The 18,419-nt window shown below is 40.7% G+C and overlaps 1 protein-coding gene across 2 annotated transcripts in view; it reads left to right on the top strand.

Annotated features, from left to right (window-relative positions):
• Window positions 1-733: 733 nt before the first annotated feature.
• The window catches only part of RAD9B (RAD9 checkpoint clamp component B), a 48,842-nt gene continuing 31,156 nt past the window's right edge, over window positions 734-18,419 (top strand). The window contains exons 1-6 of one of the 2 annotated variants that reach the window (XM_087857360.1): window positions 734-922; window positions 2,808-2,878; window positions 3,678-3,830; window positions 4,922-5,036; window positions 12,602-12,701; window positions 15,945-16,051. In XM_087857360.1, the coding sequence (XP_087713486.1) occupies window positions 886-922; window positions 2,808-2,878; window positions 3,678-3,830; window positions 4,922-5,036; window positions 12,602-12,701; window positions 15,945-16,051 (583 nt within the window). In that variant the 5' untranslated portion in view covers window positions 734-885. The remainder of the gene's footprint in view (window positions 923-2,807; window positions 2,879-3,677; window positions 3,831-4,921; window positions 5,037-12,601; window positions 12,702-15,944; window positions 16,052-18,419) is intronic. The other variant, XM_045777036.2, reaches the window with a different exon arrangement.

The raw sequence follows: 18,419 nt of genomic DNA, 5'->3' as shown, positions 1-18,419 counted from the left end.
AGGACTCACTACCACATTTCAATGGCAGCTGCACTTTATTTCAGGGGAGAAGGGGATAGTTTGTACCCCTTTTCCCCTGATGGCAAACTAAAATGGATAGGGGATTCTGCTCGTTACTTCCCGTTTTGCATTCGAAAAGCCAGCTTTCAACACAGGCGGCTGGCAAACGGTATGCCCCAACCAGCGGGAGGTGCCTTTTAAGGGAAAGGAGTAGGGAAACGTCTGGAAACGGAGGGGACCATGCCCCTTTCTCGGGGACGCTGGAGGCACAAGCTCAAAGGCCTTTCCCGGCTCGGGCGTGCGGCTCTCGTGACAGGACGAGCCGCTGAAAAGGGCCCTTTCCCCCTCGGACGTCCTCTGGCCCCTGGGGCGGGGGTGCGAGGCCAGAGCCTGCCGCACCCAGAGGTGGCTGCTCCTTATCCTCCCCTGCCCTCCCCCGGGCCTTCTCCAGGCCTGGCCCTGGGCTGCACCCTCCACGGCCCCCAGAATGGTCCATGCCCTCGTCTAGAGACTCCCGGCTGCTCCCAACGACGCAGCACCGCGGCCGAGAGCTAGGCCTCGGTCGCCGCATCTGCCGTCCTCACCATCCTGTCACTGGGCTCCGCTCAGTCACCACCACCACCACCGCCGCCTTCTTCCTCGGGCTGCTCGGTGACCCGCCCACCTCGCTCTCAGCCAATGACAGATCATGTCGGCAGGAGACGGCCTACGGAGGCCCGCAGAGGCCCTTCCCCGCCGTGAAACACAGCTGCACTTTGGGACATTGTGGCGTGGGGGCGGGAGGGGTAAGATCTCGAAGCTTCGAAAAGAGCGGACGACATCCGGGCACCTGGGGCCGTCGAGCAGAGGCGCTCCTTGGAGCGCGGCTTGTTAGGGCTCGCGGCCATGCTGAAGTGCGGGATGAGCGGCAGTCAGGTGAAAGGTGGAGCGACTTTTCTTGCTTTCCTATGTAGAAAAGGGAAAGTTAGAGAGAGAGTAAGCTTCATGGGGGGCGATTTCCCCTTTGTCCTTTATGTTCAGGGGCTGGTGGCACAAGGCCTGGCCACGAACAGCCGCCACCCACCCAGGCTCCTAATAGCTTTCGAGGGGAGGAAGAGGGCCCATCTGCTTTTATTTATGCATAGTATTTATTGTCTTCAGTGTCCATGATATGGAACTAAACCATTGGAACAGAGATTGGGAATGCGGGCATCAAACTCGGAATAAGGACTGCGTGAGGAGGAGTTGGGGGAAAAATGATGCTTAGGCCGTTAAAGTATTTTAGTGCCATGAGGAAAGCATCAACCTGGTTTTTGCCCCAGATTCTACCATTTTTTGATGTATGACCTGGGGCAAACCACTGAATCACTGTGGGGCTCAGTTTCCTCATCGGTAAAAAAAGAATAACAGCATATTCGTCACAGGGCTTGTTGTAGGAATGAAACAGATGCATGTAAAGAGCTCAATAATAGATGGGAATGTAGATGAATATGTTATAAATAGTACTTAAATGTAAGTTACTCCAGAAAATCTCTATTTAAGAGAAGAACGGTTTCCTACAGATTGTAACCTGGAAGTGATCCTAGAATGGCGTCTTGTGTCATGGTTAGCTTCCCCTGGGTTGAGGCCATCCATGGAACGGTAGTAATGAACAGGAAAGGGAAGCCCAAACTCCCAGCTGTTCCAGGTTCTTAGAGTTCTAGAAGTTCTCTTGCAGTTTATAGCTCAGTTCTCAATAAACAACTATTTGTATGATTGTTTTGCTTTTCCTCCTGTACTGTACGCCATGCGCTGTGAGGGCAGGAACCGTTCCTGTCCTGTTCATTGTTCTACCCCCATCGGAGTGGGCTGTACTCGGAACATAGTGGGTGTTCCAAAACCATTCATTGGATGAGTGAAAGGTCTGCATCAGGCAACTCCAGGAAAAAGTGTTGAATGTGAAGTGGTAAAAAGGGAGAAATGCCTCTATCCTTTTTTATTACCCCCCTGGTCATCCCATCTCGGGTTCACGCTGGTACCCCCAATTCACAAACTTCTGATTCTTAAGCATTATTATAAGCTGATTTTATGTTCTGGAATTTTTTCTTCTTCTTTTTTTTCTACTGTTCTGAGGATTAATCTGGCCATCCATTTTATTTACTTATTTGAGAGAGAGAGTACGAGTCGGGTAAGGGAGAGAGAGAGGCAGAGGTCATGCTGAACATGTAGCCCAATGTGGAGCTCACATAGTATTCTCTGCTGCATTTTGTACTTATTCATAATTCTTAAGAATATTAACAGTCTCATATCAGATTAGACAAATATGTCACCCAGCCTAGCCTCTCTTCCTTACAGGGCACTGAGTGTATTTGGTGGGAAGATCTCGCATCTTGCATGCTTCCCTCAAATATCAGAGATGCATCTTGAATGCCTCTAATTTCTCTCTCATGACTTGTTTTGAAGTTATTAAACCCCTTCAAATCCCTCCATGCTCTGTTTTCACTCTTGTTTTTTGGGGGGGGGAGGGGGCAGGTAATATATTTATTTAAACCAAGTCTAAAGATACAGTAGTATGGAAATTGACTTGCCACAGTAGCTCCATGCAAACATAAAGGAAGAGGGTGCATTTTATCATTTTGCACATTCTGTAAATTTATTGAGCTCTTACTATGTGCCTCTCATTTTGTCATGAGTACTATTATATATTTAAAGCAATTTTTAGCATTAGTGTATAAAACACTGTTCTTTATGCATTAAAACTTGAGTCCTGTGAATGCTGAAGTAGTCCTATGATTTGTATTTATTGTTTGAGGAAAGAATGTAAGCAGTACCTTTCTTTTTCTCTGTAGTATTTGGGAAAGCAATTCAAGCTCTATCACGAATCAGTGACGAGCTGTGGCTAGACCCATCTGAAAAAGGTGTAAGTAAGAAAATTAACCAATATACCATCTATTAAGGCAAAAGAAGATGTTTAAACATCCCAGTCCAGATTGAATGTTAACTAGGAAACCCAGAAATTGTAATTATCCCTTTCACTGTTCATCTTTATTTTATATATGTGAATACATTGAGAGCATATTATAAAAATCATGCAGAAAAACACAAGAGATTTAAATTAGAAATTGTGAACTGGTGGTCAAGAGGCTAGGTATGGCTTGCAGAGGTATTTTCTGGGACCGAACTGTTTTTTTTTTTTTAATGAAATAATTTTCTAAACTTAAAAATTGGGAGAGTCTACACAAAGATGTGAGTTTCTTGCTTCTCTTAAAAACTTAGATGGTCTGACAGTTTGGGGCCAGCATTACCAGGTGGAAGTAGTTGGCTGGCACTGACCAACAGTTTCTCACTTTAGATGAGGCAAGAGATTGCCATTTTGCTTCCATCTTTTTACCCCCATTTACATTGCCTTCTGTCACTTCGTGCATTAAAGTTAAAGGCATTTGCAACTTTACAATTTCAGCATGCAAGATTTTAGAGTTAAACCTATATGTATTCATTACAGATGTGTATCCATTTATGTATATGTGTGCAAATTCAATATACAGTGTATGACGCAACCCATTTAATATCTATAATAATTAATATGTATAATGTCCATATAATGCAGTTACCATCCCATAGCCTTATTTGAACTAATTGCAGTGTTAAATATAATAGAATTTTTTGAATTAATCGTTTAGAGAAAGTTGATTTTTTCCTTAATACCTCTTATTTTTCAGCTTGCTTTAAGATCTGTGAATTCTTGTCGGTCAGCATATGGATATGTCCTCTTCTCTCCTGTGTTTTTTCAACATTATCAGTGGTCAACTTCAGTGAAAGTAAATGAGAATGATTCGACAACATCAAATTTAAATTGCAAATTGGGAATGAAGGTAAATATAAGTGGCCCTGGTTTTCTCTTGTATTGTAGAAATATTTATTACATAGAACATGACATCTATTCTGCATTTAATACATGGTTTAAAAGGCATGCAGAACATCCCCATGTTTATAGCAGCAGTGTCCACAATAGCTGAACTATGGAAAGAGCCCAGATGTCCATTGACAGATGAATGGGTAAAGAAGATGTGATGTATATATACAATGGAATATTACTCAGCCATCAAAAATGAAATCTTTTTGCAATGACATGGATGGAACTAGAAGGTATTATGCTACATGAAATAAGTCAGAGAAAGACAATTATCATATGATTTCACTCATATGTGGAATTTAAATTCTTAAATTGTTAAGAACTTAACAAAAGAGGATCACAGGGGAAGGGAGGGAAAAATAAAAGAAGATGAAACAGAGAGGGAGACAAACCATAAGGGACTCTTTTTTTTAAGATTTTATTTATTTGAGAGAGAGAGAGAGAGCACAAGTGGGGTAAGGGGCAGAGGGAGAAGCAGACTTACCGCTGAGCGGGGAGCCCAACATGGGGCTCTATCCCAGGACTCCGGGATCATGACCTGAGCCGAAGGCAGACACTCAACCGACTGAGCCACCTAGGCACCCCAGGAGACTCTTAATATAGGAAACAAACTGAAGGTTGCTGGAGGGGAGGTGGCTGGGGGGATGGGGTAACTGGGTGATGGACATTAAGGAGGTCACTTGATGTAATGAGCACTGAGTGTTATATGCAACTGATGAATCACTAAACTCTATCTCTGAGACTAATATTACACTACATGTTAATTAATTGAATTTAAATTTAAAAAAGAGAAAAAAAGTGTTAAAAGGAGGGGAAAATACATTTTCAACCCAGAAAAAAAATGAATATTGGCTATTTTATTTTTAAGGTTGACATTACATAGTTACATAGCTCAAAACAGAAATAAAAATTTAAAAATACTTTTAAAAAAGGCATGCAAGCCAAATCTATTCATTTGTGAATATACATACTCTTCTTTTGTTAGTTCATTTAAACTAATCAAACAACCATATTAAGTATGTGCTATTTGATAATGTATTTGTGTTACAGTCAATTCTGCCCATCTTTAGATGTCTGAGTTCCCTCGAAAGAAATGTAGAGAAGTGCAAAATATTCACCAGATCTGATCAGTGCAAAGTTGTCATTCAGTTCTTCTGCAGACATGGTAGGTATCATTAAAACTAGTTTAAAGTATTGTGTGTTTTTTTGTTAATATTTTTTATGTTTAGAATATTCAAACTGCATATTAAGACTTCTCATTGCATTACTGCTTAGAATTTGGTTTTATGGTAGAGCTGTTGTAAGTACTTGAAAAGTATTATCTTGTCTCTGTAGAAGTATTATGAAGTGATTGGTATTAAATTTTTCCTTTTTCAACTTGTCAGCAGCACAAGCTTTGCTTGCATACAAACCATTTTTTTTAAATGTCCACTTGAAGTCAAACAATAGGTGGTTCTAAAATTAACTGTCTGCCTGATGATATTCTGTAAGAGTGCCTTGGTAACAGTGTTCTTTGGTAAGAACAGAAAGGAATAATGCCAACCTGTATTGAAAGTCCTCTGGGTGGCAGATAGTACTGTATCTGGGACCGAAAGAAGTGTGGTAATGGGCCCAAGGTCACAAAACCAGTAAGTCGCAGAGCCTGGCTTTGAGTCAAGCCTCACAGTAGTAGGAGCTGAAACCATACATTCTCTCTGTCACACCAAGCTATAAAACAGATTTCCTGCCTCACAGCCTTGCATGGTAGATATTCAAATGTTTTACTCACAGGACATTTACATGCTTAAGTATCTCTAACACAGTGATTAAGAGCATGGATTGTGGAGGCCACAAGGTCTGGGACGGAATCCTGCTCTGCACTTTCCTTGCTGATACTTTGGGCAAATTATTTTACATCTGTGTGCCTCATTTGCCCCAAATATAAAATGGGGATCATGTTAGTCCTAGCATTCTTGGGTTTTTGTGAGGCTTCAATGAGTTATAGGAAGTTATGGTTCTACAGTGTTTAAAAGAATGCCTGGTACATTCTCTAAGTGTTAGCTCTAGTTATAATTTTTATGATTGCTGCTATTTTATTTGAAGTTAGCAGGTAGAATTGCATGCTTTAAAAAACTCATGCTTGTGATATAGTCCAAATCTTGTTTTGTAGTGGAATGGTCTTCTGGAAGGTTATGATAGTGTTACAATTATCTTATATCTGTTACTTTGCCTGAGATTTATCTTAATATCTTAAACTCATATTCGTGTTATATTTTTAAATTTTTTCCCTTCAAAATATCCATGATTTAACATGATTTTCCCCATTCTTTGAATTTCAGTTCACATAATAGCAGAATCACGTAAAGAGCATGATTAAAAGCACAGCAGGCCTTGACATCACAGACTTGGGTGTGGATTCTTCTATACTTCTTATTAGCTTTGTGAAAGTACTTAAGCTTTGTCAACGCAAATTGAACAAACTTTTTAGAATCTTAGAAAGTAAGAAAGAGAGTTTTATTCGAGCCCAAGTTAGGACAACTGCCCAGGAAACACACTTTTCCCAGGGAAGAAAGTGCTCCAGAGAATGAACAGTTTTTGCAGGGTTATATACATTTTTACATCATGTAAAAGCTGAAAAGATTATAGATTAGCATGTAGGCAGGCATCATGAGTTTCATTGTGAAGGAATGCAGGGAGCAGGAGCATTGATTGAGATGCCTCAAGGACAAGATGGTTTTCCTTTATGCTACTCATTCACAAAGCAGATGTACATTGCATGTGTGGTAGGCCAAAAATCAGGCTTTTGGTCTGAACAAAGTTTACGTACATCATGTGAACTTAGAAAGAAATCTAAGATGGCCTACCTTGTATATCAGGCCTTTAGAGTTTTTCTCTCGTCAGTTCTCTGAACTGTCATTTTCTTTTCCGTAAATAGGGATAATCTTACCTACCCTCACATTCCAGAGTTGTGAGTGTGAAGCAGGATAACCAGTGTGAAGCATATAGTGTGGTGTCTGACGTAGTCGATGATTGCTATTATTACAATTGCCCTCATCCCTTATTTCCAGCTGGACTTTAAACAACCAACTTTTCAGTTTCTTTTTTAAAAAAATTTAATTATTTGACAGAGAGAGAGAGCACAAGTAGGGGGAGCCGCAGGCAGAGGGAGAGGGAGAAGCAGGCTCCTCGCTGAGCAGAGAGCCTGACGTGGGGCTCAATCCCAGGACCCTGGGATCATGACCCGAGCCGAAGGCAGCTGCTTAACCAACTCAGCCACCCAGGCGCCCCTTCAGTTTCTTAAAAGTCTCTCAAGTAGTTTGATTAGAGTAATGTTTAATACATATTTGTTATTGGTTGATTTTTAATAGCTTTTGTAGGAAAGCTGTATGAGTTAGGATGCTTTAAGTTGCAAGTAATAGAAAAAAGCCTTTAATAATAAGGAGGAATATTGGCTCTTGTAAACGAAAAGTTCAAAATTAGGTCATAGGCGTGGTTTGGTCCAGGCTGCAGCAGCTGCTGCTTCTTTTCCTCCTTCCTTTTCTTTTCTTTTTTTAAAATATTTATTTGAGAGAGAGAGAGAGAGAGAGAGAGAGAGAGAACACAAGTAGGCAGAGGGGCAGAGGGAGAAGCAGACTCCCCACTGAGTGGGGAGCCTGATACGGGACTCAATCCCAGGACCCTGGGATCATGACCTGAGCCAAAGGGAGATGCTTAACTGACTGAGCCACTGAGGCGCCCCTTTCCTTTTCTTTTTTAAATTCACTCAGCTCTACTTTCCTCCATGTGATTTATCCTAAGGCCAGCTTCTCTTACAAATTTTCAATGACCAGGTGGCTTGCAGCAGCAGCCAGGGCTACATGTTTCCTCTTTCACATCAGTGGGAGTGAAAGCCTTACCTCACGTATCCAGTGAACAAAAGTGCTTGACTTTGTTCTAACTGGACCAACGTAAATTAATCCTAGTGGCCAGGGCATTCCCATCTATAAGTGCCATATCTGGTCCAAATTTAATTGCAGGGGGGATAAGATTACACCAATTGATTTGTACCAGTGAGGGCCTATCAGTGATGCAGGAAGTAGAGTCAGTCTCCCCCATCCCTCGAAACTCATGGCTGTGAAATGGGGAAGGGCCAGCTCAGGAAGGAAGGGGACTGGAGGACATGGATGCTACTATGTAATTGGAGTAGTTATAGTTTCCAAAACTGTATGCACACAGAAAATTATGCTTGCAATTTTATATCTATAATCCGGTGGGGAAACACTGTTCAAATTTAGTTGAGAAAAAATGACCTGGGTGGAGATAGCCCATAAGCTTCTAGAAATACATGTTGGGATTTGGGAAGGAATTAAGGACAGTGATGTAAATTTGGCTCTCTTCACTGATAGCAAACAATCGAAAAACATGAGCTACTAAAAAAGACTAACTTCTCTAAATCTAACCATGAAAAGTTTCCAAAAAGTGATTTCTTGAATTATTTAGCATCTGCTAATAGGAAACAAGGATTTGTATCATCGAGAACCAAGATTTATCTGAAATATTTATCTTATTAATAATTCCACCAATTCTCCATACTTTCTTTGCAGCGGCCCTAGAGTTGCTAAAAATGAGTCCCTGAGTTCCTGAGGAACACTCTCTGATATACATCACATGCTAATGTATTCTGTCCTGGCTCAAGGAGACAGGACTCCAGCAGAGAAGGGTTTCCATAAGAGAAGAGGAGTGCACTGGGATACCGAGTGAAAATAAAACTTTGATACATACTCGTGTATTAATGAAGTGATGTCAAGAAATGCTGGCCTCCCACTTCAAGTTTTGAGTTTTTGTCAAAGGGCGTTCTACAGATGTGCTAATGACTTTAAACTCAATTAACAGTGAGCGTATAGTTATCGGGTCTTATCTGAATAACTTACAAGAATTTTGAAGTATCACTCACCTCTGAAATTCTAAACTTTACAAATGTAACATCTCCAAACTAATCGTTGTTCCTTAGCTGTACCCCTTCAGGTTTGAAAGAGTTCTCTGGACCCACTGAGGGGAGTTCCAAATTGAGCTTATGAAATGGCAAGTAGAATTCTCTCCTAGCATCAGGAATCCCATGGCCAGGAGCAGATCTTATGAAACACTACTACTCAGAATGATCCTTGTCCTGGCTGCTGGGCCCCACACTGTGGTTACCAGTCTGTGAGACAATAAGGAGCTTATGCCAGAATTTAAGTCAAACATATGACTAAGCATTTGCTTTAGTTCAGCTGTTGTTGTTGTCTTTATCTTTTTTTTTTAAAGATTTTATTTATTTATTTGACAGAGAGAGACAGCTAGCGAGAGAGGGAACACAAGCAGGGGGAGTGGGAGAGGAAGAAGCAGGCTTCTAGCAGAGGAGGGAGCCCGATGCCAGACTCGATCCCAGGACCCTGGGATCACGCCCTGAGCCGAAGGCAGATGCTTAGTGACTGAGCCACCCAGGTGCCCCTTTATTTTTCTTCTTAAGTAGGCTCCACTCCTAGCGTGGAGCCCAGGGCGGGGTTTGAACTCACAACCTTGAGATCAAGATGGGAGCTGAGATCTAGTTGGATGCTTAACCGACTGAGCCACCGAAAAGCCCCAGTTGTTAATAGTAAGATTTTCTCAATGAAGGAAGTCCATTTTAATGCAAAACTCCTTATCTCATTACAGTCCATTACTTTGTGCAGCACAAGATAAAGTTAATAAATGACCCAGGGAGAAAACAGGACTTCTAAATGTTTATCCCATTTGTATCCTATCAAGGAAAATTGTTATTAAACCAGAAGACTAGAAAAACCGCAGTGAAGAGGTACATGCTTGAAAGAAAGTACAGTGGGGGGCACCTGGGTGGCTCAGTCGGTTAAGTGTCTGACCGTTGATCTGAGCTCAGGTCTTGATCTCAGGATTGTGAGTTTAAGCCTCATGTGAGCTCCATGCCCAGCGTGGAGCCTACCTAAAAAGATAAAATAACAAGGGTACAGTGGATGCTGTTTGGGTCAGAGATTCAAAGGAGAGAAAGGTGAAGAGGAAAGGCTTTGTGGTAAGTGGCTAGGTGAGTAACTAGGTGAGTTTCCAGTAGGTGGAAATGGGAAGGCATTCTGTGAGGAGGGAGCAGGAGGGAACAGTGTGAGCAAAGGTATAGGTTGAAAGTTTAGCACTTGTAGATAAGGAAAAAGGAGAAGGAAGCAAGTGGCAAGAAAAGGAGCATCAGGAATGACAAAGAAATTAGACATTTCTCTGCTTGGATGTCTTTGGCAATGCCAGTATTTACTTGAGTGAAATATTTAGAGGTATGTTCTAGAGGTACGATCGTGCTGTATATGCCAAGGCTGTTTCTGAAGAATACGTAAGAAACTGGTAAAAGCGGTTCCCTCTGTGGAGGGTATGGGGGTGGCAGGAGCCAGGGGTTGGGGTTGACTTACTTTTCACTGTCTATTTTTTGGTATCTTTTGAACTTTAGACCATAAGCGTCTAATACCTGTTGCTCCAAAAGCAACTTGGAAATAGTGTTTAAAATAGGGTAAATTATGCCAACTTTTGAGCTTTGTGTCTTCCTGAAATAGACATCACAGTAATTCCTCGCAGTGCCATGCTCTTTGTAGTACATCTAAGATGTATGGATGAATGCAAAGATGAAATAGGTTGAATATGTCACTCCAGTGCTCAAAATTCTCTCAGCGCCTCCCCCCAAACCCTCCCCCATTTACCCAGGGTGAAAGCCAGAGATCTTACAATGGCCAGTAAGGTCCTACGTGGGTTGGAAGCCCTCTGCCTAGCAAGCTCCTTCTCCAGCTAGCATGTTGTTTCTTTCTCCTCCTCCAAGTCTTTACTCAGATGGCTTCGTTTCCTATGAGCTCTTCCTTGACTTCCCTATTTAAAATTGCTATCTACCATGACTGGCATTCCCTAATGCCCTTTCTGCTTTGCCTTTTTCCTGTGGCCCTTACCACGATGTGACCTATCAATTATTTTACTTATTTATTTTATTATTGTCTGTCTCCCCTCCCTAGAAGGTAAGCTCTGTGAGGATAGAGATTTTCGTCTAATTTGTGCTTTGCTAATCTCTAGCTCCTTAAATTGTTCCTGTGTAGTAGATTACCAAAAAAGTGCTCACAACTTATTTGCTGCTCCCCACCCTTCGAAAGCTGGAGTCTGTTTCACCAGCTGGAATCTTGGCTAGCCTTGGGCTTGCTTTATCAATTAAATAGAAGTGATATTGTGTGAGTTCCAAGCCCAGGCCTTAAGAGGCCTGGGAGCTTCCTCTGTTAAAGCAGGAACCTTTCCCTCAGAATGAGAGCAAGTGCTGCAAGGTAGACTTTGGAGGATTAAGACCATGTGGTGGGAGGCCTCAGCCATCCCAGCAGTCTCAGCTGTGCCAGTTGTCCCACGGAGGCCCTAGACATGAAAGTGAAGCCATCCAACATGTCCAGCCACAGCTAAGCCAGCTGAAACCAGAACTACTCAGCTGAATTGTGAGAAATAACAAATGTTTGTTATTTTGAGCCACTGAGGTTTGAAGTGGCTTGTTTTCCAGCAAAAGCTAACTAATGCAGCTTTGTGCATAGTAGGTGGTCAGTAAATACTTATGAAATTAATAAATGTTGCCATTACTAATTTTGTATAAAAAAAATCCAGCGGCACCTGGGTGGCTCAGTTGGTTAGGTGTCTGACTCTTGATTTCAGCTCAGGTCATGATCTTGGGGTCGTGGAATCGCTCCTTGTGTCGGGCTCATGCACTGGGCATGGAGCCTGCTTGGGATTCTCTCTCTTCTTCTCCCCCTCCTCCCCAAAAGAAAAAAAATCCAAGTTAGATGAGAAATGTTGTTTCTAGTGACTCCTTTTTTTTTTTTTTTAAAGATTTTATTTATTTATTTGACAGAGATAGAGATAGCCAGTGAGAGAGGGAACACAAGCAGGGGGAGTGGGAGAGGAAGAAGCAGGCTCCCAGCAGAAGAGCCTGATGTGGGGCTCGATCCCAGAACGCTGGGATCATGCCCTGAGCCGAAGGCAGACACTTAACGACTGAGCCACCCAGGCGCCCCAATAATCTAGTGACTCCTTTTGATTCTCACCACAACATTATTTTGCTGTGGGAAGTTATAGTCCACTTGGATTTTATTACATGGGCTCTATGTTCAAACTTAGATTCAAATTCTACCTATACTTGTTAAAATAGCATCACCTTGAAAAGTCACCGAGCTACAGGTTCCTGTTCTGAGACTAAGTGCCTACCTCATAGGGATATTGTGAAGATCATAGGTAATGTATGTAAAATGTGCACTATAGTTGCTGGCACATAGAGCCATAGCAGTTATGGCTACACACCCTTCCCCTCTTCTTCCTCTCAGAGAAAAAGAATTTACAGGCCAGATGTTCATATCTGACGTCCAAAATTCCCAGAAATCCAGAAATATCATACCTGTGAAAGGTAGTGAGAGGGAATGATGGGTACATGAACTATAGTGGGCAATCACTATTTTACACACAATTTAAGAAATAACCTGCATTTCAAAAGAACTTGGGAGCTGTACTGCCTGATTGGTCCGAGGATACGGCATGTTGCATGGAGTCCACTAGGAGGCGATAAACACATTTCATAAAGGAGTAGTGCTCCTTCAAGCTACATGCACCTGCCAGATAGGAAATGTTTCTTTAATTTTATTATTTTAACGTGGCTGTGAAACTTAGACTTTTTAAATAGTTCATGTTGCAATAAAATTATTAACAGATTGCTTTATTCTTTTTAAGGTATTAGAAGAACTCATAATGTGTGTTTTCAAGAAAGTCAGCCCTTACAAGTTATTTTTGAAAAGAATATGTGTTCTAATACACTAATTATTCAGCCAAGGTAATGAGTTCGCTGGTGTTTATTTTTCTTTTTCTGAATATAATGTGGGCACAGAGTAAAGAATTAATGCCCTTAATTAAAATTTGAAACCAGTTACATTTTTTTAAAAAGCTAACATTTGACTTGGAGAAATCCCCTTACAAGGTCAAGAGGAAACCATGAGAAAGATAATAGTAGATAATAAAATTGCTTAATGGTGGCAATAATAATTTAGTGGCAAGAAAGTTCTGGAAATATCAAATATCCCATTAGTGGCTTTTTTTTTTTTAAGATTTTATTTATTTATTTGACAGAGAGAGAGACAGCCAGCGAGAGAGGGAACACAGGCAGGGGGAGTGGGAGAGGAAGAAGCAGGCTCCCAGTGGAGGAGCCTGATGTGGGGCTCGATCCCAGGACCCTGGGATCACATCCTGAGTCAAAGGCAGACACTTAACGACTGAGCCACCCAGGCGCCCTATCCATTAGTGGCTTTCTATATCAAGTGATATCAAGAGAAAAATATATCACTTAATAATACTTTGCATTTATATATTGCCTTCTGTCTGAGTCTTAAAACACACAAGGAAACATTAACATTTTTTATGTAAACTGATTTTATCCCAAGTGTTTGCATTTTTCCTTTAGAGAATGAGTTAGATGCATTTGTCAGTAAAAGTGCACCCAATTTTTTGGTTAAGCTGTAGCACTAAACATTAAACATTAATTACTTTGTGAGCCAAAAGATATTTTATCCTTATTGTTTTTTAAATTATGCAAGCAATACACATTCCTTGTAATACATCTATAATTTATAGAGGAGTGCAAAGATAAAAAATGAAAAGTTTTTCTCCCCTACCTGTCCCTCTATCCCACTTGGCAGAGATAACATCAATCAACAATTCGGTGTATATCCTTGTAGATCTTCTTCTCTATATAGCCAATCTCTCTGTAACTCACCCTCTCCCTATAGCTATGGATACTTTCTTTCTCTCTCTTCCTTCTTCCCCCCTCTCACATTTATATTACTTACTAGACACATACTTATAAATATTTTTTTCAAAGAAAATGTCCTACAATTATTGTTTGGCAACTTGCCTTTTAAAGTTTCTGTGTCAGTTCACTTAAATCAATCTTACTGTTTTTAATGATTACATAATTTTTCACTGTATGATTGAACCATAATTTAGTTACCCATTATCCTATTAGTGAAAAAGTAGGTTGTTTCCAGCTTTTTGCCATACACAAAAATTGTATTGGTTGCCTATTTCTGTGGAACAAACTCAGAGCTTTAAGAAACCAGACACTGATTACTTCATAGTTATAAGTGTGGCTTACCTGGGTGCATCTGGCTCAAGGTGTCTCATGAAGTTGGAGTCAAGCTGTCAGCCAGGGCTGCAGTCGCATCTGAAGGCTGGACTTGGGGGGGATTCACTCCCAAGCTCAAGGACATGGCTGTGGGGAGGACTCAGAAGATCGACTTCCAAACTCACTCGTCTGGTTGCTGGTAGGCCTCAGTTCCTCACCACACAGGCCTCTCTGTGGACTATCTGATTGTCCTCACAACATGGCCACTGGTAATCAGAAAGAGAGAGAGTTGATTGAGATGACTGATTGAGAGCGAGAATTCACAAACGGAAGCCAAAGTATTTTTATAACCTAATCTCAGACTCACATTTCATCACTTCTGCCATTTTCTTTGTTAGAAGTGACTCTGTAAATTAAGCCCACACTCAGGGTCAGGGGATTATATGAGGGCATGAATACCAGGAGGTAGGGGTAGATGGGGGTCGTCTTATAGGCTGCTTAACACAGACAGAGTCCTAGAAATGAAATTGCTGGGTCAAAGGCTCACCAAATTTTAAATTTGCATGCATATACTGACTATCAGATTGCTGTCTTAAACAGTGTGCCAATTTATATTCCCACCAGAAGTGTAGGGGAATTCTTTCAAGTAACAGATATGATCAATCTTTAAAAATTTTGCCAACCTGATAGGTAGAAAATTGTATTATTAGATGTTCTTTTTTGTTGTGTCGATTGCTTGGGAGTTTGAACATCTTTTCATATATTTATTAGCAGTTGTATTTTTCTTTCTTTTTGAATTGCACGTTTATGTTGTCATTTTTTTAAAAAAAGATTTCATTTATTTACCTGACAGAGAGAGAGACAGCCAGCGAGAGAGGGAACACAAGCAGGGGAAGTGGGAGAGGAAGAAGCAGGCTCCCAGCGGAGAAGCCTGATGTGGGGCTCAATCCCAGAACACTGGGATCACGCCCTGAGCCGAAGGCAGACGCTTAAGGACTGTGCCACCCAGGCGCCCCTATGTTGTCATTTTTTTGTATTGAGTTATTTGATATCTTATAGAACACCTCCCTTGTAACACTGGAGAATTTCCTAGATGAATTTGGAAGGGGTTCCTCACATTTTGGCATCAAGAAACACTGCTGAGCTAACATCTAACATTGGGTTAACATCAACATTACATACATTCTAAGAATCTCATTTCTATCTGACAGCACCTCGATTTCAAAAGCAGTCAGATCTTGTAATCCAATAATAAAAAAATAATTAAAAATGGGCAAAGGATTTGAATAGATATTTTGCCAAAGAAGATATACAAATGGTTGAAAAGCACATGAAAAGGTCCTCAACATCATTAGTAGTTAGGGAAATACAAATTAAAAAACTTTAAATCTGTGAATTATACAGTATGTGAATTCTGTATCAATAAAGCTATTTTTAAAAAGGGATCCCAGGATAAAAGGGCATTTGGGTTGTCAAGACAACCTTGAAAGTAATAGGTAATAATCTAGGACAAGTAACAAAGGGAAAGAGAATATAAGTAGCAGTCTCCTCGTAAACCTCTACGACTCACCCAGATCTCCAGCATAGTTCTGCCAGGTTCTATCTGAATAGCTATGTTTTCTAGTACCTCCCTGAGGAGTATGATTGCAGGCCATTAAAAACATATATTGGGTATATAAAACTATAGAATTAAAGACATTTCTTCCAGTGTCTCATTTATTCTGCCCCTTTCACATGTCTTACTAAGAATATATTTTACTCTTCTCTTGGCCTAACAATGAATTTCAAAATATACTAAGAATATTCAGCTCACATAGAAAAAAGAAGATAGGTTTTTTGGTAAGTTTTTAAAAATCTAGGCTGACTGTTTATTTCCAGATTAAAGATTTGAGTCCCATTTAATAAGATTCTTTCTTCTTCTTTTTCATGTAACATAATACTTTTTATCACATTTTGTAGAGTGCTTGCTGAGGCAGTAGTTCTTTTTACATCAAGTCAGGAAGAAGTTACTCTTGCTGTTACCCCACTCAGTGTTTGCCTGAAGAGTTCCAGTGACGAACCAATGGGTAAGGACCACATCTGTCGTGGTGGTTGGATGGAATGTCACTTCCTGGGTTTCTTGATGACCGACCATACAGTAAACATTGGTGGCATAACATTTATTCTTGTCTAAAGAGCAGTAAGATGTAGAAAGATCATTAAAATTTTAAGAGATCCAGGAAATGGAACACGATCAATAATTAAAATATTTGGCTTTGAAATTCAGGTTGTTTTAAAATTAGGAGAATGGTTACTGAGAAAAGTATATTTTCAGTTAAGATTTTTAAGGTCTGGTTTCCATCTTTTTTTTTAAAGTTTTTTATTTATTTAAAGTAATCTATACACCCACCATGGGGCTCGAACTCATGACCCCAAGATCAAGAGATGCATGCTGTTCCAACTGAGCCAGCCAGGCACCCCTGTTTTTCATCTTTTATCACCCTTGTGGTTAGCATTAAGGAAAATTAAGAGGCCAGCAATTCAATTGAGATTATCTTTAATGACATAAGAAGAAAAAGTAGCTTTGAACGAGAGATATGAGAGTCCAGATGGCAAATACACGTGGCAGAAAATGTGTTATTGCTTCTTTTTAGTCTTATCTAGCATTGTTTTTTTGACACTCAGAAGCTCATGTTCTGGGAAATATATGCTTCACTAGTGAAAGGGTCTGTTTGTATTCCATAATGCCATCTCTGAATAAAGATGGGCATTTAGTAACCAGGAGACATTGTCCCTTGTGAGCAGCTTTCTAATGAGTAGTTATAGTTATGGTTGACTGGGGATCCAGTTGTTTATTATTGAACTTACTCTATGCTAGTACACTGGAAAGTGACATGAGCCTTCTTGTTTGATAGGAATTATTTCCAGGGTAGTGTTTGGTCCTTTTAAAAAATATATACTATTTATCCTTTGTTCTTACACATAGATTAATTCATGTTCATTGAAGAAAAGAAAAAGCACAAAATAAGCACTACTAAAAAAAGTCACCTGAAATTCCACTACCCAGAGATAACCACTTTAAATAGTTTGATACATCTCCTTCTATACTTCAGATCTAATATCAGAAGATTGGTTGAGTAAAGATTATGAAATACTGTGAAGCTATGAAAAGTAATCCAGTAAAAAATGGGCAGATTGGGACACCTGGATGGCGCAGTCAGTTAAGCATCTACTCTTGATTTTGGCTCAGGTTGTGATCTCAGGGCCGTGGGATCGAATCCATGTCAGGCCCTCAGTGTGGAGTCCGCTTAAGATTCTCTCTCCCCCTGCCTCCTGCACTCTCTCTCTCTCAAATAAAAAAATAAATCTTTTTTAAAAAATGGGCAGAGTACCTGAACACTCATTTTTCCAAAGAATGTGTACAGGTGGCCACAGACACATGAAAAGATGCTCAACATCACTCATCAGCAGGGAAATGCAAATCTAAACCACAATGAAGATGTGAGGGAAATGTGGCTGAAACATCTGTCACCCCATTGATCGACAGGATTGATTCAGCTGATCTGGCTGCTGGGCGGGTGTCCTGTCCTCCCTTATCGCTCCATGTGTGTCCCTCCCAAAGCTGCGTGCTCAAAGAGGACAACCTTCCCAATAGACGAGGACTGTTCTTTGGTCAAGGGTATACGAATAGCTGTGCTTCCCTGCTAGAGCCTTCAAACAAGCTCTCAAGGTCCATTTGCAGGAGAATGTAGGGTAGTCAAGCTCCCAAGATCCAGACACATCCAAATGAGGCGCTGCATGTGGCAGTCTGCCTTTCCTTAAAGAGAAAAAAAACACCACAATGAGATATCTGATACCTGTCAGAGTGGCTAAAATCAAAAACACAAGAAATAAATGTTGGCGAGGATGTGGGGAAAAAGGAACCCTTGTGCACTGTTGGTGGGAATGTAAATTGGTGCAGCCACTGTAGTGTCAGTATAGGGGTTCCTCAAAAACTTAGAAATATCATATGATCCAATATGGTGTTTACCCAGAGAAAATGAAAACACTGATTTGAAAAGATATATGCACCTCTGTGCTCACTGCAGTATTATTTACAATAGCCAGGATATGGAAGTGACCCAAATCTATCATAGACAAAGGTAGATAAAGAAGATGTGGTGTATACATAATGTAGTATTACTCAGTCATAAAAAAGAATGAAATCTTGCCATTTGCAACAACATGGATGGACCTAAAGAATATAATGCTAGGGGTGACTGGGTGACTCAGTCAGTTAAGTATCTGACTTTGGCTCAGGTCATGATCTCAGGGTCCTGGGATAGAGCCTGTGTCAGTCTCCTTGATCAATGGGGAGTCAGCTTGTCCATCTCCCTCTGCCCCTCGCCCTGCTCGTGCATGCGTGCCCTCTCTTTCTCTCTCAAATAAATAAATAAAATCTTTTAAAAGAATATA

This window comes from Ursus americanus, chromosome 30 (assembly GCF_024610735.1).
Source record: "Ursus americanus isolate L20-20 chromosome 30, mUrsAme1.1.p, whole genome shotgun sequence".
NCBI classification, from domain to species: domain Eukaryota; kingdom Metazoa; phylum Chordata; class Mammalia; order Carnivora; family Ursidae; genus Ursus; species Ursus americanus.
The sequence above is the reverse complement of the archived record's forward strand: the minus strand, read 5'-3'. Positions and strand labels throughout refer to the sequence as shown.